The sequence below is a fragment of the Marmota monax genome, unplaced genomic scaffold (genome assembly GCF_021218885.2).
Source record: "Marmota monax isolate L192 unplaced genomic scaffold, Marmota_monax_Labrador192_F-V1.1 WCK01_AAM20220418_F8-fsc00134, whole genome shotgun sequence".
NCBI lineage: Eukaryota > Metazoa > Chordata > Mammalia > Rodentia > Sciuridae > Marmota > Marmota monax.
In genome coordinates this window covers 1,161,448-1,188,221 of record NW_026692281.1, presented here as the reverse complement: position 1 = coordinate 1,188,221, position 26,774 = coordinate 1,161,448, and the positions used below count along the sequence as shown (strand labels likewise).

At 37.9% G+C, this 26,774-nt stretch overlaps 1 protein-coding gene across 1 annotated transcript in view; it reads left to right on the top strand.

The window, feature by feature from the left end:
• Positions 1 to 26,774, top strand: part of Ar (androgen receptor) — a 168,908-nt gene that overhangs the window by 87,752 nt on the left and 54,382 nt on the right. Inside the window, exon 2 of the mRNA XM_046440316.2 lies at positions 4,540 to 4,691. Within this exon, the coding sequence (XP_046296272.1) occupies positions 4,540 to 4,691 (152 nt within the window). The remainder of the gene's footprint in view (positions 1 to 4,539; positions 4,692 to 26,774) is intronic.

Genomic DNA, 26,774 nt, shown 5'->3' with positions numbered 1-26,774 from the left:
TGTCTGATTTCAAAATCCTGCTGAGTTGACATTCCTCTACTGGACAAGGAAAATTGGTTTGTGATTTTGTATTTCATCATGGTTCTATACTCATTGGAGAGCTCACTCAAATGAGTCATACTTCTCAGAGTATCTCTGTGTCCTCCTTGGGAGAAAGAGTGGGGAGGGAAAGGATGAGGGGAGGGAGGGAAAGGGAAACCAGAGAACTCAGCTGAGTGCTTGAGGTTAACCTAAACCCAACTTCCCCTAGTTGAGCTGGCATTTGCAGCTTGACAGCTTCTAGCAATACACTTTTACTTAATTAGTTGTGCAAATTTGGAGAATACCAAGTGGTGTTCTGGATCAGAAACCATCAGTTCAATGTGGCAGTGCTTGTGCTTCATGCCTGTGAACCCAGATGCCCTGCCTCTGGATAATAAGTAAGTGGGTAACCCTGGGGAAATGGGAGGAAACACAGTACCACATGCAGATTCTGCACTTGTTCTCAAAGCAAATCTCTGTTGCTGTGGTTGAAATTAAGACCTTACAGAAAAGGATAATTACAACTTCCAGAGTATTTTTTCTTGTATTATGCTGTTATAGTCACACAAAAGAATGCGTGTAACATATAAGTTAAACAGTGTAACAATAAAATGAGTGCTCATGAGCACTGATTAACAGAATAGCAATTTTACAGCAGTATTGCATCAATACTACTAGAATATAAGCCCTTTGAGGGCATGGATTTTTGTTTTGTTCACTGCTGTATTCCCCAGGACTTAGAATGGTGCCTGGTATACAGTAGGGAATTAATAATATTTTTAAATAAATACATAAATCCACTCATATTCTCTTTCTTTGGATCATCTCCTCCAGCCTCCCCTCACAGCTAATCATTATTTTATATTCCAGGTTTATTATTCCCTTGTTTATTGATGCTTTTTTTCACATATATATTTCTAAATAACACATCATTTGCTTTGGCTGCTTTTAGAAGTTTAGATGATAGAATTATATGTGTGCTATTGTGAGTTAGGTCTGTTATAAAACATTAGTATGTGGGATTCACCTATATAAAACTTTATCCAGTTCCTTATCATTGCTGAATTGTATTTTATTAAATGAGTGTCCCGTAATGTATTTATCTTTTCTCCCATCAGCATACATTTACCATTTCAGCTTTTATAAACAAAACTGCTATGAGCATTCTTGCATGTGCTTCCTGGTACACATGTGCATGAGTTTTTCTAGGATGTAAACTTGGAAGAAGGACTGCAGCTGGAATTTTTATTTCCAACTCCCAAAGGTTAGCCCAGGAGTCAAAACTGCAGTGTGCCCTTTGTCCGCACTAAGCCAGGGTTAGTGGGAGTGCTGTTCAAAATATTTTGAAAGAGAGAGAGAGTTGAAAACTTGTCTGGTGAGGCCAGGAGTTATCTCAGGCCTCTAGGCAAAGGGAGATATAGTTAGTAAAAGCCCAGATTCTAAAATCCTTTTCATTAATTCTCTTCTTCTGTTTTTACAGGCTTTTTTGTGCAATGCATGCTTTATTAAACTCATATCTAATAAAATGTTGATTAATTAACTTAGTCTTTCATTGACTATAAATTTGATTAAATTATTGTATATAATAACAATATTTACAATTTCACTATAGATGAAAATTTGTATTATTATAATTTTTAATGATAATAACAACTAACTAACATAAGGTCTACCCTCATAATAATATTTAAGTGCACAATACTATATTGTTAACTAGGCACAACTTGATCAAGAGACCTCTAGAACTAACTAACCTTACATTACTCACCATCCATTGAACAATTCCCCATTTCTGTTTCTTAAAGGCCCTTACAAGAGGACTTCTTATTTACTTTCTGCAGGTTTCCATTTTGTTGCCATTTTGATATTTATTCTGTGACCACATAATAATATTGTTAACATCTTCATCTCAGTTACACCTACATACTTTTTTTGGTGTGGAAGTGTACCAGGGATTGAACTCAGGGGGCACTCAATCACAAAGCCACATTCCCAGCCGTATTTTGTATTTTATTTAGAGACAAGATCTCACTGAGTTGCTTAGCACCTTGATGTTGCTAAGGCTGGCTTTGAACCCACGATCATCCTGCCTCAGCTTCCTGACCTATTGGGATTATAGGTATGCACCACTACACCCAGCTACCCTTACATACTTTTATGCTATTGAAAAAAATAATCCTGCCTTTGAGGTGCTTTCCCATCTGCAGAAAACTGAACTGTATATCATGTACTATATCTTACTGTTCTTTGCTCCTTGTTTTTCTTCTCTGCTAGAGAGTGAAAATATCTTGATCACCAGTATCCCTAGAACCTAATCTTGTACCTCATCCATAGGGGTAGTGCCACATGTTGAATTGAACCAATCTACCTAAATCTCAAACTTAAATCTCCATAACGTGGTTTTCCAGTGATTAAGAATCTACATTTTGGAGTCATACTTACCTAGGATGGAATTCTGGCATTGCAGTTTATAGACTTGTGATCTTGGGCAAATTTACTTAATTGTTCTGAGCACCGGTTTCCTCTTCTGCAATATAGGGATGATACAGAGCTACCTGGAAGTGTTATTGGGAAAATTAAATGAGATGATTATGAAATGGTCTGTCATGTAGAGTGCTTAAATACAGATTCGTCTGATTTTAATTGAACTGTTTGTGTTACTTATAGAAGTCAAAAAAGGTGAAGAGAGGAGGTAGAATCTTGTGTAAAACTTTGGCTTCTCCTTGTTTCAGGACTGAGGATGGGAACACATATTTTACCCATGTAAATGGTACTTTAGCCCAAAGAAAGACATTCTTTGCATTTGTCTGAATTGTAGGTCAGAAGTAAGTTCCATTCTTGTGAAATGCATGGCCTTGCTGGTCTTGATTTAGTGGTTAGACTCTTGATGGCATTTTACTTAGGGAAGGACAGGGAAGGCTTGCAAGGAGAGTAGATTGGCTACCTGTTTATAGAATATTTCAAGTGCTTTTTCTTGTACCTAGGATTTGAACAAAGGCTGACATTTATCTTGGAGATTCAGTAATTGTAAAGTGTAGCCTAAGTGAAAACTTTCTTGGCTCTTGCCCTGCCTACATGGGGGGTTGAGTGGAAGATAAATATTGATGCATTTTTGGATTCCGATGCATGTGTTAAGCATGATAAAAAACAAGCCATTAATAGGAAGTAAAAACAAGTAGTGGGAAGATGATAGGGTGAAGAAAACTGTTGGATTTGGAGTCAAACCATCCTGAGCTGTCCTCTCCATGTCTTAACTTTTTTTGATCTGTACAATGAATATACTAATGAGACAGTATGCTTGTCTTGACAAGTTGTGGAGTGTTGAAATGACCCAACACACCAAACAGGCTCCCATTAAGTCTTATTTTCCTCACTAAGGAAGAAGTACTCGTAAAATATAGGAGTTATATTCCTGTGGTTGAGAGTTGGGCAGTTGTCATCTATCTGAAGCAGATTAACCGCAGGTGGTCACCGAGTTTTACTTTTGCTTAAGCATAGGACATAGGAAAGACCTAAATTGACCTTTGGTAACTAATAACCATGTTCTATTTGTTCAAACTAGAATTAATTACAATGGGAGATTAAGAATTACCATTCCATGAGGGTTTTGGATTGATTTTCTTGCCCTTCTCTTTCACTTCCACCTAGAAGTATTCAGGCACAAATATTCTTATGGTTAGGCAGTCAACTAGGTGACTTCTAAAGTTCCATCATTATTCAAGGAACCTGTGAATTTTGTAATGGCCAAATGTTTTGATAAAAGCCAAAACAATGTCCAGCATCACTGTGTATCATTTCTCAACAAAAGCTTCAGGCCTACCTAGAGATTCTGCTACTTAATTTTATAGAATGGGGCAGGGGAATATGATCTGGAGAGACTTTTAAGGGAAGTGAAGGAATGGAAGAAAAGACCATTGAAGACTAGCTTGATAATACTGTGATCCTTCACCTGTGTATTCATCCCAAGGACCATTGTCTGATTATGCATTGTCTGACTTATATTGCCACTCATAGTAGCAACTCAGTAGAATGGGTGATATTATCCCCATTTTATGGATGAGATTCCAGGGTTAGAGAGCTAAAGGAGAACACATCAAACTGTTTTGATATTTGGTGTAGTTTGGCTATAGATCTTGTTTCAGATGAAATAAAGCTATAGGATACTGTTAAATTACTCTGAAAATGTTGCCTGACCACCCACTTAAATTAGATAACTTAACCTCAGGTTTCCTGCCTACATTCTTGACTCATATAGACATTTCCTATGAGATTGGTTGATCCCAGAGAACTTCCTAAATCCCATACCAGGATCCAAATGGTCTGTCTACACCTGAGGAAACCCTACAAATACCATCCTTAGAAGAAATCCCAGGAAAATTCAGATTCACAGTAACTCATTTGACCAATGAATAATAGTAGTTTATGCATACAGTTTATTCCTTAAGACTTTAGGATTCTGCCCTCCTAAGTCTGCTACCCACTAACATGTTTTGCTTTGTGATTTGTGTGTGTTTCTAGTATGGAGAATGCCAGGGACCACGTTTTGCCCATCGACTATTACTTTCCACCCCAGAAGACATGCCTGATCTGTGGGGATGAAGCTTCTGGCTGTCACTATGGGGCTCTCACATGTGGCAGCTGCAAGGTCTTCTTCAAAAGAGCTGCTGAAGGTAAAGCCTTATGCATACTCACTTCTATTTCCCTTTCTCCTTTTCCTCTCAGAGTGACACATTCCAGGGCCCAGGATTCATGTTGGTGATAGGGTCATTGGCAGGGCTTTCTTATAAAACTCAGAAGCCCAAAGAAGTAGATTTTCATACTTGCTAGTCTCCAGGCTTTGGCTCCCTTGGTTGTACAGGCAATACAGGCAATGAAGGTGGTCCCAGCTGGTGCTTGGTGTTCGGTGGGTCCTAGGAATAAAAGAAAAATTAATGATTTGAAAAATGTAATTTCCTTCCTGCTTGTTTTCCACTCTGCTGCCTAGTGAGGGAAAAAATTGTCCTTATTAGAGAGGTTAGAAGTGGAAAAACCCCAACTGAGTCCCCAGCCTGTTCTCAGTGGTGAATATAAGACTGTTCCTCTGCAAAAGACTTCCTGGCCTCAGCCCCAGAAAGGAAGTGTTCTCGCTGTTCAGCAGACCATCAGTCTCTGCACCTGCTCCCTCCTGCTGCTGCCTCCTTGGGATCTCTCTTTGCATTAATAGCTCCTGAGTAGGTAAGAACCTGGAGTGAATAAAGCCTTTTATTGTCCTCACTAGAGGAATGACCTCAGGGCCTCCTCATTGGTCCAGAATCTCAAGCTAAGTAGTATTTTATATCTATCTAAGTAGGCTGAAATCCTGGTTGCTTAATCCTATTTCACTTGAAACAACTCATGTCTGTTCAGCACCCAGAGGTGCTCCTCCTATATCCTATAGGATGAATTGCCATTTTCAGACCTGTTAAAAATTCTAGTGACTCTGTCCTAACCACCTGGGGCTTAAGCCCCTATTTGTCAACTTCACTCCCCTCCTTGTACTAAGGGCTTCCTTCTCAAAGGGACACTGTACACCAGCCTCACACAAAGATTCTCTGCTATGTGGCCAGATCTGATTGTTAAACACCAGTGTGCTCGCCTGCCCCACTTTCCAAAAAGCAGCTACTTCCTGCCTAGGCCTTTTTCTCTTCCTGGTCTGGAAGAGTCAGAGTTCTAAGTCACAACCAAGACAGAGAGCCTTTCCTCATGTAAGGGCTATAAATCCTGAGGACAGCCTTAAGAGAGGTATGTAGGTCACACTTTTCACCAGGAATGTGCTGATATCCATCAGAGGGCAGCAGAAGTACTGGAGAGTTCTTGGATTCAAGAGGAAAAGTAGAAGTCTGGCATGGTGGCACATACAATATGGCAGGGGTGTATATTGCTGTAATCGCAGCAACTTGGGAGACTAAGGCAAAAAGATTCCAAGTTCAAGGACATCCTCAGTAACTTAGCGAAATCCTCAGCAACTGAGACCCTGTCTCAAAAAATAAAAAGCCCTGAGGACATGGCTCAGTGATAAAGTGCCCTTGGCTTCAATCCCTGATACTGCCAAAGAGAGAGAGAGAGAGAGAGAGAGAGACAGACAGATACACACACACACACACACACACACACACAGAGAGAGAGAGAGAGAGAGAACAAAGTTAAAAAATAGGTACCCTTTAACTTGCCTCCTTGTTGATAACCAATCATAAATGATGATGGCAGTTTCATCATTTTCTTCCAGTGCCCAAAGACGTAAGGAGGCAATTAACATTTTGTTTTACTAAAAACATGCTTTATATTCCAACTATACCCCTGCAACTGTTTATGCTGCGCTAATACAAAGTTCAGGGCCCATTCTACATACAGGCAATTTCAAAAGACCTGAGAGAACTGCCTTCCCTTCTTAACAGTACTTATGAAAGATGACTGTCAGCAAAGGAAGTAAGGAGAAGGTTCGGGGACTTTAGATTACCCCAGCTTTACCAGTAATACCCTGACACTTCCCCATACCCTGTCATCTCAAAGGCACTGTATCTGGGGACAGTGAATGGCCCAGAGAAGCTGTCTAGTATTTCAGCAAGTCCAGCACCACAGTAGTTAGTAGTCATATAAGATTTTGATATGATAGAAAATGAGTTCAAGTAAACATGCAAATAAACAAATTCAGTAATAAAATAGATTAGATTATACTAATGTGGGTTTTACAAATCTGGGTCACTAACTTGTTGTTTTCAAAAAATGGGGAAAGTGATCAACCATATTGTGAAGGGTAGATTTTGCTATCACATTATATTTCCCACATGGGAGATTTATGAAGAACTTAGGGCTGAAAGAAGGAGATGGGCAGAAGGGCATTTGGTGGGGCTGTGTACATGGGAGATGCTCTGCTATGATGCAGATCCTGGGCTATTTAAAACAGTGAAGAGAAGTGATGAGGTAGTGGATGGAAGGAATAACCCAACTTTCAGAGTACTTAGAAATCCTATAAGGTCTCAAAATGCTGCAGACCCTAGAATCATTAAGTTAGGGAAAGTCGGTAATATTGTCTTTAAGAAATTGACCATCTGTGAGCTCACGGGATCAAAATCACTTGAAAAGCCATAGACAGACAGCAAGCCTTTTGAGCCTATTGGTTACTTTGAAAAATGGACCCCAGATCCCAGTTTTGAGGCCTTTGAGGGACAGGAGAAGGGGGTTTAAAAATAACACACACAGATGTGGTGACACATCTGTAATTCCTACAACTTGGGAATCTGAGACAGGAGGATTGCAAGTTTAAGGCCAGCCTGGGCAATTGAATGAGCCCTTGTCTCAAAAAGGGCAGGGGATGTTAGCTCAGAGGTAGTATGCCCCTGAGTTTCAATCAGCAATACCCAATCCCCCACATTCCCCTCACCACACACACACACACACACACACACACACAGAAAAAAAAAAAAACTCAAAAAATAAATAAATAATTGGTGTTTGGGTGTTTTCTTTCTCCTCCCAGCAGCTATAAAGTTAGAAGGCTTGAGTTTATTGCTGTCATTATCCTTATTTGAAGGCAGGGGGCTGTCTTATTACCTAAGGAGAACATTTATTGATTTGTTTTCTTTCCATTTTTACAATGCATCTTTATTGCCCAAATAGCCTTTCTGAAGGTGGTTCTGCATTTGCCTTGCTTATACTTGGAATTCTACCTGTTTTGAGAGAGTAAGAACACAAATCTTTCTCTTTCTCATTTGTTTGTTGCTCTCAGCTAACTTATACTGAGTATTCTGAGTGTTGATTATCACTTTATTCATAGTTTTCAGAAATCTCTGGACTGGGCACAGGTACAAGAGTTAAAAGCCTGGTGTGTCAGACAGAAATGCATTTCTAGATTTGGTGGTTCATAAAGCATGAAGCTTTAATGCTGTCACTGGTGAAGAGCTCTGCACAAAATCTAAGGTAATCTGGCCAGGTTTCCCCCACCATCAGGGAAGTAGAGGGGGAAGAGTCCCACATTTTCTCATTGTTAGTAATACCAGGGAACATGAATGAGGCAGGGAATAATTTGCATATTTTTGAAAGAAGAAATAATGGTATTAGGCCATAAGGGTAAAATCACTAAAATCTTTAGAAAGTTTCCCTTGAATGTGGAGGGGTATGGGAGTTGTTTGGGGGATGGGCTGTGGGTTAGTAAAAAGCATGAGTAAAACAGCAGGTTTGTGGTGTGAGTAGGGGAATTAGAAATGAAAGGGAAGGCATGTAGGATACTATGTAAAAACCTAGGAAGTCAAACGAAGGTAATACCCATATAGAGCAACTTACAGAGATTTGGTTGTGTAGCGTTGAATAATAAATTCCCTCCTTTCAACCTCAGTTTTCCTTTTGTAGTATAAGGGGAGGGGGTTGGACTAGATGTTTTTTTAATGTCCTTTGTGCTTAGACTTTTTGTGAAAGTTGTACAAATATCATCACCTTTATTACAGCTATCACGTATTTATACCTGTGTACACTTTTGGTTTTTGCCTTCCCAGTAGGTGGTAATCCCCAGATCCTAATTAATAAAGATGGTGCCAGAGCCAGCTAGAGAGCAAGCGCACTATGCACAGTAGGGTTAAAACCCAGGACTCTGAGATTCTCCCTTGTGACCATGGCTGGGTAACTTCCTTTCTTTTCCATTTTCTCATCTGGAAAATCAGGATATGAATCCCCATCTCCCCCTCATCATGTTTCAAAGAGGGTTAATTAATTCATCATGTGCATTATGTGCTCAAGAATTTACTATTTTTTCAGACATTTTCTAGTAAAACATTAGAGATTGTACATCCATTTGTTTTGTACACATGGAGCGCTGTTTGGTACACATCATAAAATTGAAACTGTAGTTTACATTCTGAGCTCAAAGAATTACACCATCCTCACTGATGTTTACAATAGGTCCCAATTTAGTTTCCTTGGCAGATTTTATATAAGTATGGCTTTGATTCTCTCTCATGCCCCAGGTTTTTGTGAGGGAAGAAATGTAAGTGAACCCATATTGAACTCTTTCTGTCCTTTAAATCCACTCTTTCCCACCTCAACTCATATGGAATTGAATGTTACCTCTTTTTTGGAGTGTTGCAGAGAGTTTTTGGTGAATGTTAGTTTCCTCTTCACTCCCTGACTTTTTCAGTAACATTTCCCAGGGGCAAATTAACTCTGCCAGGAGGGTCTGCTTATAGCTTTAATAGACTTTATCAGGTATCTTTGGCCAAGAAGTTGACTGGTCCTGACTTTTTGACTCTTAGAAATCTTTTCACAAAGCTCCTCTCATCTTTCTGTTTCTCATTTTCTTAAAAAGTCATTGCCAGACTTTAGATCAGAGGTTGATAAACTTTCTGTAGAGGGCCAGGTAGTAAATATTTTAGGCTTTGCAGGTCACGTGGTCTCCCTCCTCTCAATTAGTCAGCTCTGATTTTGTAATGTGAACTCAGCAATAGACAATACACAAACTAATAACTGGGCTCCAATAAAACTATATGGGCACTGAAATTAGAATTTCATTTAATTTTCACGTTATGAAATAATATATATTTTTTACTTTCATCAACCATTAAAACTGTAAAACTTAATCACAGTTCTTATAACTCACAAAACAGGTGGTAGACTGGATTTGGCTTTTGGGCTACAGTGTGTTGACCAACACTGAACATAGTTGTAAATCTGCATAATAATTTTTCTCTTTCCAGTCTCCTAATATTTTAGTAACTTTCTAGGTTATCTAATTTTGAAAATGCTTCCCAGAATGCCTAGTTCAATGAAGCTTCTTGGTCTTGAGCTTTCTTTGGGGTGGAAGGGGGCTACCAAGGTTGAACTCAAGGGCACAACTACTGAGCCACATCCCAGACCTATTTTGTATTTTATTAAGAGACAGGGTCTCACTGAGTTGCTTAGCACCTTGCTTTTGCTGAAGCTGGCTTTGAACTTGCAATCCTCCTACCTCAGCTACCCAAGCTGCTGGAATTATAGATGTGCACCACTGTGCCCAGTGGTCCTGAGTTTTTTTTTAATAAACAGGAGAAAATGAATCTGGGAATGCTAGAATATAGATACTTTTTGATGAGCTAGTACATCACTTCCCCTTGAAATATCCAGGGAGAAACTGAAAACATTTCACACATTTTCTAAACTTTTGTGTGATACTTTTTATGTTATATGAAAAATATATGAATGAGTTTTGCTGGATGCCACTTATACTCCACATGGTAAGGAAGAATGGCTTTGGGGACTATCTGCTACCAAATGATATGAAAAAAAAAATATATCTGTTTCATAGAAAGTAGAGCCCATGTGGCCATCTGAATTGTGGCTCTGTCACATATTACCCTATGGTTCTCTGTATTCACACATTTTCTGGCTTAACTCTGGCCTTCCCTATAATAATACTAGATCCCAGACTTGCAGAATAAATAATTCAGCACTGTAACTCACTGCAGTTGGTACCCAGTCAAATCTCTGTCAGTGCCCAAATTCGGAGTCATGCCAAGAAATTGCCATTGATGCTCTATAGTATCCTATGCCTGCTTATTTATAGCATCTGCATTTTATTAAATGGTGATTAACCAGAAGTTGCCATAGCACTTGTATCATTATATAAATCTCTTTAATGTTTACATGACCTTTGTCATTTGCAAGATCTCTTAAGTCTGTTACCTCCTTCCATCATGTCTTACTGGTTTCCCAGTCCCTTATCATTTTTTTTGGGGGGGGGCGGCCTGTACATATAGTAAAACCTGAAGCTTCTTCAATTCTTCACAATAATCACTTGGTGACTGTCAAACTCTGGGTAGTTCATTTGTGCAGTTGGCTTTTATTGCAAGGGTAAGTGGTAGATGTACTTTCTCTTCAGAGGTAAGGATTATGTATTACTTCTTTGGGCTTTAGTCCCACACCAGGAAACATACTGTCCCTCAAGGTACTTGAGCTCTACAAGAAATCATCATTGTAAAAATAATCCCTTAAATATAATAGCCATGCATGCATATTTTTGGAACTTGTTGTTCAGGTGTCCATGCTCTGTACCCTGCCCACTTCACAGTTACATAACTGTTGTTAGCTTCTAAGGAGGCAGATGAACTTGGTAAGTAAACCTGTTGAAGAAAGAACTGGGACTGGGAAGTGGATAACTTGTTATAAAGAGAACAAGAATTAGAGTTCTCAGTCCCTTTGCTTCCATTCTGTGTAGTGACTCCTGAGACACCCTAGTAGAATCACTATACCTCCTGGCTATGCTAAGTGCCTATGTGAACAGTGCACATCACATGAATAGGCCTGGTAGTAAATCTACTCATGCATTCAGTCAGTAAACATTTCACAAGTGTTTACTACATACAAGGTATTGAGTTCACATACTCAACTGTAGATCCTCTTTGAAGAGATTATAGTCTGGTGATTTTAACCCTGGCTATCTGAAAAGAGCTTCAATAGCTGAAAGCCCAACACATTTACTATTCATTTGAACTTTCCTTTCACCTGGGACAGAAGGACAAGTCATTTTCTTTGTCTTCCTTAGGTACAAACTTAGAATTTCTAGTTGATCAACATGTAGGCACTAAGTAGTATAGCTGCAATTTGAACTTAGATCTTCTGAAGCCAAAGGCAGCATTTGCTCTGTTTTAATACAGCCTCCCCTCAAATATATAAATATACTAACACAAAGTAGAAAGGAAATATTATGCTTATGCAAATAAGCAAGACAACAATGAAAAAGACCAAGAGAGTCAAGATATGAAGGAAGAAAATTCAGACGTACCTATCACGGTGAGAAACTAAGGATACACTAAAGAGCACTGACATCAAAGGGAGTTTATCCTCTTAAGTAGGTGATAAAAACTTTAAACAGCTGGTAGTTTACCAGCTAATCTCTTCATTACCTCAGGCCAGGGACATGTGAGCCATCCCCCTTCTAACAACTCATAGTTGTCAGATGGATGACACTCTCATCACACAACCAAAGAAGAAGAAGTACAATTTAATACCTGTGCTCATAAGAAGTTTTGCTTCATATTACCATGCTAAGGGAAGAAAGTTCAGAGACAGGATGTAAGGATATAAATGGTACATACATGGCTCCTTGGCCTTTCCTCTGAGCCTTCTCAGTGGAGCATGCTGCAGTATGTCTTACATGGGGCCAGGAACAAGAGAAATCCATTTTCTCCTCTTTTATGTCTGAAAACAAAGAATGCTGTCTTTTAGGACAGGGCTTAGAAATCACAGATTGTTATTTTTCTCTATCAGGGGTTTAACATTCTGTTCTTCCTTCCTCTCTCGGGATTCTTATTGTGAGGATGGACCTTGACTTCATTGTGGTATCTGAATCTGTACCCTAGAGACTGTGGACAGTTCCTTAAGTTAGACAAGCACATTCCTACAGTTCAAAAACAAGCTCATTTACTTTCAGGACAGTTGATTCAATCACAAGATTTTTTAAATGGAGATTCTTAAAAGATATGTTGTCCTCAGAATCACAGAATCTTTCAATGCTAACCTGTTAAATCTTGAAGGCAAGGAAATTGAAAATCTAAAAATCCAACCAAGCCATTTCATGGATGAGGAAACAAAAGCCCAGAGATAGGAAGTGATATTCCCAGGTTTGTTTAATATATAAACAGCAGAAATTGAATCTGGTGTCACTAATATTTTTTTGTCTGAGGTCTCACAGCCAACCATCAGAGCCATGGAGCTTATTTTTTGAAACTAATAATTACGTGAGGCAGCAGAGTAAGCATTTAGCATACCCCCTGACTCCTGCAAGGTGCTCAGTTCCTATTAATCCTCTCTGCTTCCACCATGATGTGAGATCATCCTCTGTAACTGTATGTCTTCCCAATTAGCAAAAGAACAAGTGATAATAGCAGTGTATAGTGCAAGGTCTCTGTAAGGCATTGCTTGGTATGAGGATTCTTACAAAATCTATTGTATGTATATGCATGTATGAAGATTTTTAGGGGAAGATTTCATAGTTCTCTTATGATTCTGAGATGTTGCGTATCCTAGATATGACTACAGAACTCTGACCTAAATTTATATAAAGACATTCTAGACTTACAATGGAGTTTCATGAATACAGTGATATTCAACATGGCTACTGGTGACTGGTTCCTTTCACACATAGGATACATTTATTCAATAATCAGTGCTTATTGTGTACACTGAACCCATGCCAGGCATTGGTATAAGAGATAGAAGGTAGCAACAAAATTAATTTATTGAGCACTTAGTATACATTGGTTGCTGAATGGACACTTACTCAGTCCACACAACAATGCTACAATGTAGGTATTATTGTTATTACCCCACAATTTACAAATGAAGGGATTGAGACACAGAAGAATTAAGTGACTTGCCTAAATTCATTCAACTACTGATTATGAAGCAAATGTGACAAATGTTTATCAATATAACAGAGTGGGATCAGTGATGCACTACAAGTAGGTACAAATTTTCCTGAGCAGACTGAATGAGAGAGTACAATATATCTACTTGGAAAGGTATCATAATTGAATTAAGGATTGCTCTATATCTTTAAGGATGTATAAGACTTATACAGGTACAAAAAGGTATGAGGAGAACTTTGGGAAGAGGACAAGGACTGAGAAAAGGACAGGCTAGCATGAAAGCAAGAATCTTATTTGGGGTACACTGTGTATAGTCTGGAGGTAACTCTGGTGAATTCTTCAATTGGCCTTTTGTACCTGGCTCCATCTCCTTGCTGAGATGCCCATAACTGCCCTAATTTAGTCTCTATTCCTTTTGAAAGCAGGATTCTCTCCAGGTAGTAGAATATGATGTAGTGCAAGAGCACCAGATGGGGCTCTGGCTTTGCCACCAAATCACATGTGGCCTTAGGCATGACTTGTTTCTCCTTTGCAAGGGAAAATTGACATCTGACAAATAAAATGGTTTGACTAAATGATCTCAAATATTTTAACAAAGTCATATCAATCTAAATATTTAATGATATTTTAAAATATTAAGTCAGTGAATTTTTATAAATACCCCAGATGTTTTCAGTGGTTTACTTGGTATGCAAGATTCCTGGGAAACAGGCAGAGCTGAGATCAATCCTTAACTCCATGACTAAATAGATATGTGACCTTGAGAAAATCACTTAACTCCTCTGTGCCTCTGTAAAGATAATAGCCCACAGAGCTATTGTAAGAACTAAATAATATGCAACACAGTACTGAGATACAATAATTTTTTTCTCCTTCCCTTGGAGTGAATTCTTGGTCATTGACACACATACAATTAGGGGGTTCCCTGGGTAGGCAGTAAGCAAAGTTAGGTGATGGTATCTATGGCAGTCTCCTGAGTAAAGGAGGCCATGGATTAGGGTAAGATTCCTAGCCAAGTACTTGTTCTCAGTGCTATTTAATTAGTGACCAGAAAGGCCAAAACACTTGTACAGGAATATAGAAAAAGTCAGTCTCTTCCTCTTTCTTCTTTGCCTCTCAGGACATAGTGAGTAACATTCCCCAGACAGACAGCAAATGTTCATTGTCTCCCCTGAATTCCAGGATTCAGACTTGAAGGTGTCAGAGCTCTCTGTGTATCTTTGACTCCAACAAGATAGGTCTGGCCCAGCAAATTGAAGTCTCAAGGTACAGGCCAGAAGAAAACTTAACAAAGGTCATAAATTATCCTCCATGATCTTCAGCCATTGGTTTCCCTTGTCCAGCTAGAGGTGTGTCTTAAAGTATGCTGAGGCCAGATTCAATAGAAACCTGAGCCAGCACCTGTGTAAATAAGTTTTAAGGCTTCTTTTCCTGAAGCCGGATGAGTATTTTTTTTAAACCAAGCCAGATTATCTTTTATCTAGAGTTCTATCTCCTACATTCCTAGTACATTGGACCTCTTGGAGGAATGTGGCTTGGTTGTAGTGACACTGTTTTGTTTGTCTTTGGGGGTCATTTCTCTCAAAAACAGGGTGATACCTTGGTATGGCCTATGACTTGCTGTGTTTAAAACAGAACTCTAGTGATAGACTGGAATCAATTCTGTTTCCCATAGATCCTCCATCTCCACCCATTCTCCAATTTTTATGCTTTTAAAAATCAATAGCTAACCAAAACCAGCTGGAACATACTGCTTATCTCTGGTTCCTACCTGAATTGCCTTCAGATGTTTTCCAAAACTCCATAAGAGGATAGGGAGTCAGCACCCTCCCAAGGGCCCTGAGGGCCCATCAATGAGCTGGTATCCAGTGCTTGAGGTCACTTAGCTCTTCACGACTTCAGAATACAAGCAGGGTGGGTCCTTTGTGTTACTGAGGACTAAGAGCCTCTGACTTCCTGCTCTCCCATATGGCCTCTTCTGCCACATCACTGTGTGTTGCCTCTTTGACTCCCCAGGTGCTCCTCTGTAGCTCATATGAAAAGAATTTCCTTTGTCTCTTTTATAACTTGACAAGAAGTAGCTAGCAAGCATAGGTATAGATTATGGTTTCTGAGGAGCAGAGACAGAAGTAGGTAACATAAGATAGGAGTGTGGACTGTGGAATGATTTCTTAAAGAGCCCAACAGAGCTGTTTAAGGGCTTGTTTGCTCTCTTACCAGGAGTCCCATGGTGTAGGGGTGAAAAGCTTGATCTTGATTTCTATATTGATGTTCCTTGACTAATGATGGTGTTATACCCAGATTAAACCATCATAAATTGAAAATGCATTTACTACACCTAATTTACAGAACACCACAGCTTAACAACACAGTACTGTAGAGTATCTGTTGTTTACTCTTATGATCATGTGGCTGACTGAGAACTGTGGCTCCCTGCCTCTGCCCAGCCTTGTGAGAGATCACCCCTTTGAGTCTTAAATCTATGACCACTAAAATAGCCATATAGACCATCATTTCTAGAGAAATTATATGAATAACTCGAGGTAAGACAACTTGAAATTCCTAGCATAGTGCCAGAACTTTGAAAATGAAATGAACCAATACTGTTGACAGTGCCTTCTGGAGCACGAATAAGAAATCACTGATTCTCTTTCCCATGGAATTAAACAGTGATGCCACAGTAGCAATGATAATGTGAATTAAATAATTTACCTGTTGCTTTTTTTCCTGGATAATTTGATAGTAATTATTTTAACACATGGATGATTTTGCAACCTTGCAGATGAATTTATTCCCAGTACCAAAATCTAAGGAAGGTGGACTAGAGCAATGGCAAGGAGGACAGCAGAAAGCTTCGTGGGCCTGGCGCCCTAGCTAGAGTAAACATTAGACTGTAAGCATTTGTATTCTCATAGTCCAATAGCACAGAAGAAGGAGTGGAAGCAAGCGGCTTTCGCTTATACATCCTTAAACAAGCATGTATTGTATCAAGTCTTGTGTGAGCTCAGAGATGACTGTGAGCCAGCCATGTCCTCAGAGAGCTTCCAGTCAGGGAGGCATGCCTTCCAAGATCAGCTGCAGATTTAGCACTGAACAAAGTACCTAAGTGCAGCAGAGACAGTGTTAATGAGACATGGAAAGGAAAAGCTGACAGGCATAGACCCCCTTCCCCAGGTCCAGAGATAACCTTGACTAAGGCTGGCATAGTTTGAAGGGCCTGTCCCCATCAGTAGGTCTTGAAGCCTTAGCAACAATAAGCAACAGTGATGATAATAATTATAGCACCCAATGTTTTTGAACATTTGTTATGGCTTATGTACTATACTAAGTTCTTAATTAATTCTTATAACCCTATATGATGTAGTATATACTCTTACTAACATTTTCACAAATAGAAAAGTGAGGCATACAGGACTAACAGAACTGGAAGGAACCCAACTCACCTCATTTTAACAAGCTTCATGCATCTGTTATACGTCAAGCCTCATGCTGAGTGCTGGGGAGGAAGAGGTGAGCAAAGCATGATCTTAGTACAGTGACAGTGGAGACGACAGACAGAGCACAGTAAAGCAGGTATATTCCAGGCCTTCTGCTTGATGCTAAGAACTCAGTGATGAATGAGATGCAGTACTTTCAAAGATCTCAAACTTTAGTGCAGTATATAGATGTGATAAGTCATATGAGAAGTAAATTCAAAATGGGAGAGAGATTATGCAGCAACTGATGGGCTTAAACCAAAGCCCAAAAGAAACAATGTCATTGAGAATTATAGAGCAACTAATTGATTTACATCAAAGCCCCCCGCCCCCAAAAAAGAGACAGTTTTCCATATTTTAATTCAATTAATAGCTTTTTTTAAAATTTATTCTATCCCTATTCCTCTAAGGTTTACCAGAACACTACAGAGGACTATACTACAAGATAGTTAAAGTATTTTTTTACCCCAATGTTTATCCATACTTTCCCCTTGTTTTCCTTTATTGAGTCTGTCTCTTCTGCCTCAAGTGTCTTTTTCCACATCTCCATATCCTTAAGTCCTATCTTTCTCCTAGGCCCTACTCAAATTCCTCCTCCTCCTCCATTTTGATACCCTATCAAAAGGCACCCCACCCTCTCCTCTACTCTCACAGTACCTCAAGGGTGTCTCTCTTGTGGCTCTTACCACTTCCTGCTTTATCTTTCAGTAATGCACTTACTAATCATTTCCTTCTGCTGGTCTGAGCTCCTTAGTGGATGGTTCATTTTGCTGAAACTATGAGGTTATTTGAAATGCATTGAAAATGTATTCTGTAGTGCATTGTGCCTGGTGTGTTTCATTTTCAATCTTAAATTATACCACCTGTCTGGAGGTTTACATTTTTCTGTTAACAACTTTTTTGAAAGTTCCCCCATCATAACACAACTGATTAAAACTATATTAATTTCCTTTAGGTCTGGCCCTTATGCAAGCATAATTTAGAGCCAAAGTTCAGGCCTCTTGTTGGAGACTTAGATTATTGACATGTTTTTAGGTTATATTAATGTTATTTTTTTCTTTTTAAATTTTTCTGAGGATCCCATTTCTTTTTTTAATTTTTTTTTTAAATTATTGATGGACCTTTATTTTATTCATTTATTTATATGTGGTGCTGAGAATCAAACCCAGTGCCTCACACATGCTAGGCAAGTGCTCTACCTCTGAGCCATAACCCCAGACCTGAGGATCCCATTTCTACCAGTGGAAATACCAGGTCATGTGTCAAACAACAAAAATAAATATATAAATAAAAATAAAAGCAAGGGTAGGAAGTAGGGGTTCTTATGTTATGACTCATGGATTTATGAAAGGCCCTTCTATTTGAAAGTATCTTTGTACCCATGATCTGTCATGATTTCTGAAACTTCCATGATATGTGAAATTGTTTTGGAATGCTTTGACTCCTGGGACACATTCAGCCATCTGTAGGAAATGATAATGGGAATTAGATTGTTAGTATGTCTCTTAGTAGGACTCTGGAAGAATGGGAGATCTGTCTCTTGTTTTGAAAGGGAGAGTCCCCTATTTTGTTTAGGACAGTGTCTGAGCAGAAGACACTTATCTAGAATAGTAAAGTATAGATAAAGCATCAAATTTGTAAGCTCCAAGGACCCACGAATCAAATGAGAGCATTGAGCACTTGGTAAAATGAAAGAACAGGAGAAAGGACAAGCAGGTTTTACCCGTTTTAAATTGTAGTCATTTGACTACTAAGGCCAACAAAAGCAGTGACATTACGTTAAACCAGAAAGAAATGTACGCATTCTGTGTAACAATAGCTGGCTTGAGGTAAACTTGTAGGGATCCAGGCCTGAGGGGACATTCTCATCCAAGTCAGCTTCTTTGGACATCAAAATACCATGGTTATTAGAAAACCAGCAGGGACAAGAGAATTGAGGCAGCAAGACAGACTAGGCACACACAAGTTAGTTCACACCAGTCATCAGACAGGATTGTGACTACCTATATGGAATAGAGACTGCCTATCCCTGCTGTGTAACAGGCAGATCTGGGGAATGGCAGGGAAAATCTAGGGAACTAGAGGGAGGCAGATGACTATATTCAACAATTGGTTGTCATAACTGTCATAATTTGATGAATGTGGCTTCCAGACCCTCAGGTTTTATTCATTCAGTAGACACTGAAAGATCTGTTACAAAACTCTAAATTCCATATGGGAAAAAATAAGAAGTTAGAATATGCTAGAAGGAAAGGTGACATGGAGTCAGGAAATCCACCTATTAAATTTTGGTCTTAAGCCTCAGTTTCTTCATTTGTAAATGGAAATAATGTAGTAACTGAAAAAATGAAAAGTGGTAACACTCATGAAATTACTCCGTAAATTGCAGTGTCATTTGTGTGTTTCTAGGGGTTCACCTTGCCATTGTCCTAGATAACAGTGTCTATTTTTGAATAAATGATTACTTGTCTCTGACCACCCTGGAACCCTTGGCAAAGAGTTACCTTTGGATAAACAGGTTTAATTGCAAATCACTTCACTGCTTTCTTTGTACACAGCTTATTAATATATAAGGCACATCTCCTTCAAACTGCACTCAACACCAGAATGATCATCTCTTTGAAGTACCTCTCAAGGCTCTTCAAAGTGAACTTTGTATATCCTAATATATATATATATATATATATATATAGTGCATTTCAAAGATAACCTCCAAGTGGAATGACAGTATGCCAGAACACTTTTGAATAATGCAGAAATAGACAACTGTATAGTTTTATTATAGAGATAATTATTATCTCCCAGCGAGTGATTCCTGGTCAGAAAATGGCCTAGAGACCATGGGGAGTGCCATTCCATTTAAGCTCAGTTTTGGATCTTAGTTGCAAGGTTATGAGAAGCCTGTGCAGATAAATTATAGGGTTTATGGCAAAAGCAAAACTGTCTCCAAACACAATCCTTTATTTCATTGTCTAGTGTTTTTAATCCCCAATATACATGAATTTGATTTGGCACTTAGCAGTAGGGCAGCTTTCTAAGTTGCTGTATACATTTTGTAGAAGAGTGGTGAACTTATTGAAATTAATCTATTTCTTGTAAGTTGTATGTATATGGGCTTTTCAACCTCATCACTCTCAAAATTTATCTGTATCCTCCAGTGAGTAGGTCTCCTCAGTCTTTAACATACTTGTTTTGATTTCATGGATGGACATCCCTGCCTGGCTGACATGTGGATCTTGTGAAATTGCTTCCAATGTTCTTTCCTTTGTTTTTTCTTTGATGACCAAGCTAACAGAGGCAGTAGTGGCTGTTTTGGAATGATAGTGAAATGACATGAAGATGAGCTTTAACCTCTGGCCTCCCTTTACCTGTTCCAGTCACCATCCAAGGGACTTAAGTCAGCACTCTACAGAGTGGTCTCACCAAACTCTAAATCTAAGATTCAGAATGAATAACAGGATTCCAAACAGCCATTATGGGGGAGGTGGATAAGACCTAACAGTTTGTTAAAAAAGGATAATTTCTCTGTTGATTCTTTTCTCTCTAATAGGATACTACTTTTATGTAGAAAAAATTCATGGTCTTCCTTGACCTGGACTGCATCTTTAAGAATCATGTTACAGGGAGCTCCCCTGACCAATAACATATGAAAGGATCCATCAGTCAAAATCATCAACTCAAATTATATATGGAAAGAGAGAGAGAGAGAATGTTCAATATGCTATAAAGTGGGAAGACAAAAAAGAATATGCCTTCCACTTGTCTCGTTCACAGTCTAATGAGGAAAAGAGTCATTTTTTTCCATTTATAGTGACCTATAACTTTTCATACACTGCTGGATATCTTGACATGGTAATGACACAAGGGAATGATTGAAAAGTGGACAGAGGCCAAGGGAAAAAGAATTAAATGTGGATATAGCCATTCTCAGGGTTCCATTTTGAAATACTGGGATTGCAGTTTCAAAGGGTTATTTTGAAATCACACCCCATGGCACTGCAGATAATAGAATCTTGTTGTCACTGGAGGTAACAGAATGGTTGGTAATAGAATGAAATGAATAAGATGAGAAATTGGGATGAGTTACAGTTCATTTTCTTTTAACAAAGAGTCTACTTTACAAACCATGACAGAATAAAGTCACCACTGAACAAAAGAAGGCTAGCCATATGACTCCAGGCATGTTACTGAGGCTCTTTGGGTTTCTGCTTCCACATCTGCAAAGCCATTAATGGGATTTTCCTTTTCTATTTCCTAGGTTTGTTGTGAGATGATACATTAGAAGGGCTTTGCCAATGGGAACATACCTTAAAAATGTATTCAGTTGCTAATAGGACCTAATAAAGGTAGACCTGCCTTCATTAATGACTGGTATGTCCTTAAAAACCTCCACATTCTTTTAAACTAGGTCAGTTATGCTACACTTTACAAGGCTCTCTTGATTTCTTTTTCTGACTTCTCTCCCAGATACTAAGTATTATTGGTTCCAAAAAGATATGATTTACATGCCATAATGTTCCTTTTTTTAAAAGTATACAGTTTTGTGAGTTTTAGTGTGTTCAAGAAGTTGTACAAAAATCATCACTATCTAATTTCAGATTATTTTCATTACCTCAAAAGGAAATCCTGTAACCATTAGCATATTACTCCCAATTTCTCCTTTCCCCCAACCCCTGGAAATCACTAATATATTTTATATATCTGTGGATTTGTCTACTCTTAATATTTCATATAAAATAAGGCAATCAAATATGTGGTCTTTTTATCTGGATCCTTTCACATAGCATAATATTTTCAAGGTTCACCCATGTTGTAGCATGTATCAGTACCTCATTCATTTCTTTGGCTGATTAATATTCCACTATATGGAAATACCACATTTTGTTTATCTATTCATCATCATTGTGTTGGTTCTACTCTTTATCTGTTAAGACTAATGTTTCTGGCACTGGGGTTGTGGCTCAGTGGTAGAGTGCTTGCCTAGCATGTGTGAGGCAGTGGGTTCGATTCTCAGCACCACATATAAATAAATAAATAAAGGTCCATCAACATATAAAGAATATTTTTAAAAGAATAATGCTTCTACAAATATTCATGTGCAAGTATCTGTATGTACACATTTTCATTCTGTTGTTTATATACATTGAAGTGAATTGCTGGGTCATATGGTAACTCTAAATTTATGAATAACTGCCAAACTGTTTTCCTCATTGACTGCAACATTTTATATTTTCTTGTCAGTATTTTATCAGGGTTCTAATTCCTACACATCCTTGACAGTACAAATTATCATGTTTCTGTTGTGGTTATTATTATTATTATTATTATTATTATTACTACCATCATAGTATATAGAAAATTGTGGTTTTTCATTGTGGATAGCATTTTACTAGTAGCTAAAATGTATGTCTTTTTAGCCATCTGTGTATCTTCTATGGAGAAATAACAATTAATGTATTTGCCTATGTTTTAATTAGATTATTTGTCAGTTAATTATTGAGTTGTGTGTGTTTTATGACTTCTGAATACAAGCCTCTTATCATATATGTGATATGCAGACATTTTCTCCCATTCTGTTTTTTTTCACTTTTATAATGGTATCCAACCAAGAACAAAATATTTTATTTTGATGAAGTCCAATTTATCTAGTTCCTCTTATTATTTGTGTTTTTGTTTCTTATCTAAAAATTCATTGCCTAATCCAAATTTGCATAGATTTATACCTATGCTTTCTTCTGTGAAATTTTTGGTTTTGGATGTTAAAATTGGGCTTGTTTAGTTTGAGTTAATTTTTGTACATGATGTAAGATAGAGATCTAGCTTCATTATTTTGCACAAATATATCCTGCTGGCCTAGCATTATGTATTGAAAAGAGTATTGTTTCTCCATAGAGTTGTCTTGATATACTTGTCAAAAAACTATCACAAATGTATGACTGTTTTAGCTTTTTTGTTGCTGTGACCAGAAGACCTGACAAGAATAATGTAGAGGAGGAAAAGTTTATTTTGGCTGACAGTTTCAGAGGTCTCAGTTCACAGATAGCTGACTCCATAGCTCTGGGCCCAGGATGAAACAGTACATCATAGTCAAAGGGCATGACAGAGGAAAACAGCTGAAAATGGGGCAACAGGAAGCAGAGAAGGGGTGCAGAGAGCATGTTCCACTCACCTGGGACCAAATATAAACCCCAAAGTCACCCCCAATGTCCTAACTCCAGCCATACCCTATGTGCCTATAGTTATCAATCACCTAGTTAATCCAGATCAATGGATTAATCCACTGATAAGGTACAACTCTCATAATCTAATCATTTCCCCTCTGAAAATTCTTACATTGTCTTATAAAAGAGGTTTTGGAGGGTACCCCATATCTATTTGTTGTTGTTGTTTTGATCATTTTATTGTTTATTTATTTATTTATTTTACAGTAGAATGCATTTTGACACATTGTACACAAATGGAGCACAACTTCTCATTCCTACAGCTGCACATGGTGCAAAGTCACTCCACTAGTGTAATCATACATGTATTAGGATAATAATGTCTGTCTTTTTCTACCATCCTTCCCATTCCTACAACCCCACCCCAACCCTTCACTCCCCTCTACACAAACCATAGTTCCTTCATTCTTCCCTATCCTCCGGACCCACTATGGATCAGCAGACACTTCATATCTGAACCATAACAATAACCTTACATCTGAACTCTTAAGTTCTATTTTGCTAAACTGTATGTCTATTTTTATGCAACTAATCTATCCTCTTGTGATTTATTCCTCGGCCCCTTGATTATGAGGGATGCATTGCTTAATTTCTGCATACTTGTAAATTTCTCAAACTCTTCTCTGTTACTTCTATTTTTATTCCATTTTGATCAGAAAAAATGTAGGACTCCAATCATTTAAATTTATTGATAGTTTTTTAGCCTCAAATATGTTTATGTTTTACTGAACAATGTTTCATGTGCTTTTAGGGAGAATGTGTATTGTGGTCTTTTGCAGTGGAGTGTTCTATAGATGTCTGGTAGGTCTGATTTGTTTATAGTGTTGTTCATGTTTTCCCTTTCCCTATCTTCTGCCTCGTTTTTCCATTAATAATTAAAAGTAGGGTATTTAAGTCTCCAGCAATTATTATTGGATTGTCTATTTTCCATTCATTGTTTCTGATTTTTATGTTTTAGTTGGCTCTGTTATTAGGTGCATGTGTTTATCATTGTTACATCTTCTTAATGGATTCAAATTGTTACCATTATAACATGTCCCACTTTATCTCTACTAACAATTTTTGTCTTCGCATCTATTTTGTCTGATACTCAAATAGCTGCTCTAGCTGTCCTTTGGTTTCTGTTTGCAAAGAAAATTTTTTTCCATTAATTTCTTTAACCTAGTTCTCTCTTTTATTCTAAAGTATCTCCTATAGACAGCATATAGCTATATCATACTTTTCATCCATTTGGAAAATCTCTTAATGACAGTGTTTATTTCATTTACATTTAATGCAATTACTGATAAGGTACAATTTGCAGCTGTCAAAACTCCTGGTTTGTTCTTGCTGTTTTCTATTGTTGTCTTTGCTGTTTGCTTGTTTAGTGACTTTTTAAAAACCTAACTCTAGATTCCTGAGTCTATGGCAGAGCTTTTCAAAGTACTCTATGGATACTTCATTCCTGATTTTCCCTTTTAAGCTTTTTCATGAGCTTGTTATTTACCCTAGTTTTTATCTATCAACTCATCCAGCCTCTATGTTCAACATTTGTCTCTGATTATTTCCTACAAAATCCCCCAGGGAAAAAGCTGTTCACACTGGGCAAGCTCTGAGTCAAGTTAAACAAACACATCCTTCAGAGTAGAATCTTCCAGGGAATTTCTAAACAGCTCAAATAATGAAAATTTTCTGAGAAAGGGGCTTTAAGAAAACCCCATTCAGCCTCAACCAGGTTATACCAAGCTTCTAGTCTTCAGTGTTGCCTCAGGCTATTGATTTTCATGGCTACCATGGAACTGGGGAGTGGAGATAGGCAATATGCAAGTTAAAATGCCATAAAACATGATATGCTTATCAAGATGTTGCAATTTTTCTTTTTAATATATGGTCCTGATTACTGAATATCATTAGCTAATTTCTATAGTTCTGAAAATGTTGATTCTGACTTTTTTTGCCAGGCTTTTTTTAAATGCAGGACCAAATTTATGGTGTTCTTCATTCCACCATTTTCTCTGATATCACTGCTATCTACAAATTTTTAGTTGAGCACTCCTCAACTTTCAAAAACTAGAATATCTACTGTGTTTAGGACTAATGGACTAATGTGTGTCCAGGGAAAATTTGGAGACAGGAGGTTTCCATATCTCACTCATAATTAAAAGTTTTTGATCTAGAAATCAATGACCTATAAGGTCACAAATGATCTGTACTGTTATCACCTCTGGAACCTCATCTTCTACCATTTTTCTCCTTACTGTAGTTGCACTGGCCACTTGGACAATACTTGGATATGGTAGGCACACTTCCACTTCAGGGCCTTTTCATCAGCCATTTCTTCTTCTGGAAATTCTCTTCCTTGAGATATCTGTATGTTTTATTTCCCCCACTTCCTTCAAGTATTTGCCCAAATGGCATCTCAGTGAAGCCTGCCATCACCATTCAATTCAGATTTGCTCTTCTCCAGCATTCTGTATCCCCTTTACAATGATTTTTATATATTGTTCTTGTTGCTTTCCAGCACACCATTTAATTTCTTGATTTATTGGATTTATTATTTATTGCCTGCTTCCTCTCCTTCTGTAAACCCACACACATAAATTAAAATGTATATTCCTCAAGATGGAAATTATTGTTGCCCACCTATATATTCAAAGTACCTGGGATATATAACATTGCCCAGCCCAGAGTAGATAATTAATATGCCTTATTGAATAAAATACCAGCATGCTTGCATGCAAAAGTAAATGAGTTTCTTAATTCTACCTGGATTTTTCCTGATATCTTATTGGTTTCATGGTCATAGAAGGTAGTGTCTAACAGATTCTGGCACTTAGTAGGAGTTTAATAATTTTTTACAGAATGACATGATGAACACTGGGCCCCATTTCCAACACTTTACTTATCTAGTACTGTTGTATAAACCAAATGTTCCACCTAAGTGAACTTTCCCAAATAACTGATCTCCAGAATACCTAAGATTTAATAATTTTACATATCTCTTAATGGAATAGGTAAATTGCTTGGCATGCTTTCCAGAGCATAGCAGAATGACTGCAATTTAACATTTTTGTTGATATTTGAGAAGTTATGAAAAAAGGATAGAAATAAGAGTCAGATACTTGGTTGTGGTAATGACTTCATCTTTTATTTAACTGTATGAGCATGGGCACTTCTGTTAACCATCCTGAGCCTTAGTTTTATTATAGGTAAAATGATAATTATAACTTGACTGAATAGCTCATAGATTAGTGTGATATTCAAGGAAGAAAATTTGTAGGAACACTATCTAAGTTGTAAAGCTACCTATAAATGCAAGTGATATAAATGTTTATTATTTGGGAAAGGGCTGAGTGTATATGAACTGTTTTCTATGTATGAAATTTTAGGGAACAGAAAAGGGGCATACTCAACATGAAAGTGGTTAAGCCCAAATAACACTAATATTACTTTCATTTTTGAAAATAATTTTTCATTCCTGATAATTGAAATTCAGCCTCTTTTAAACTGGAATTTCACACTTCTCATTGCTCTGGATTGTTAACAATTATTGCTATTTGATAGCCAAGGATGACTCTTCTGTTTTCCAGGAAAATCTCTGGTGCCCTTGGTGCTGAAATGTGCTCCAGAATACATAGATCCAGAGCTACCTAGGGACTCTTGGAACAGTGGTGGAGGGGGGAGATGATATCATAACTCTTTGTCAGCTGATGTTACTCAAGTTAGCC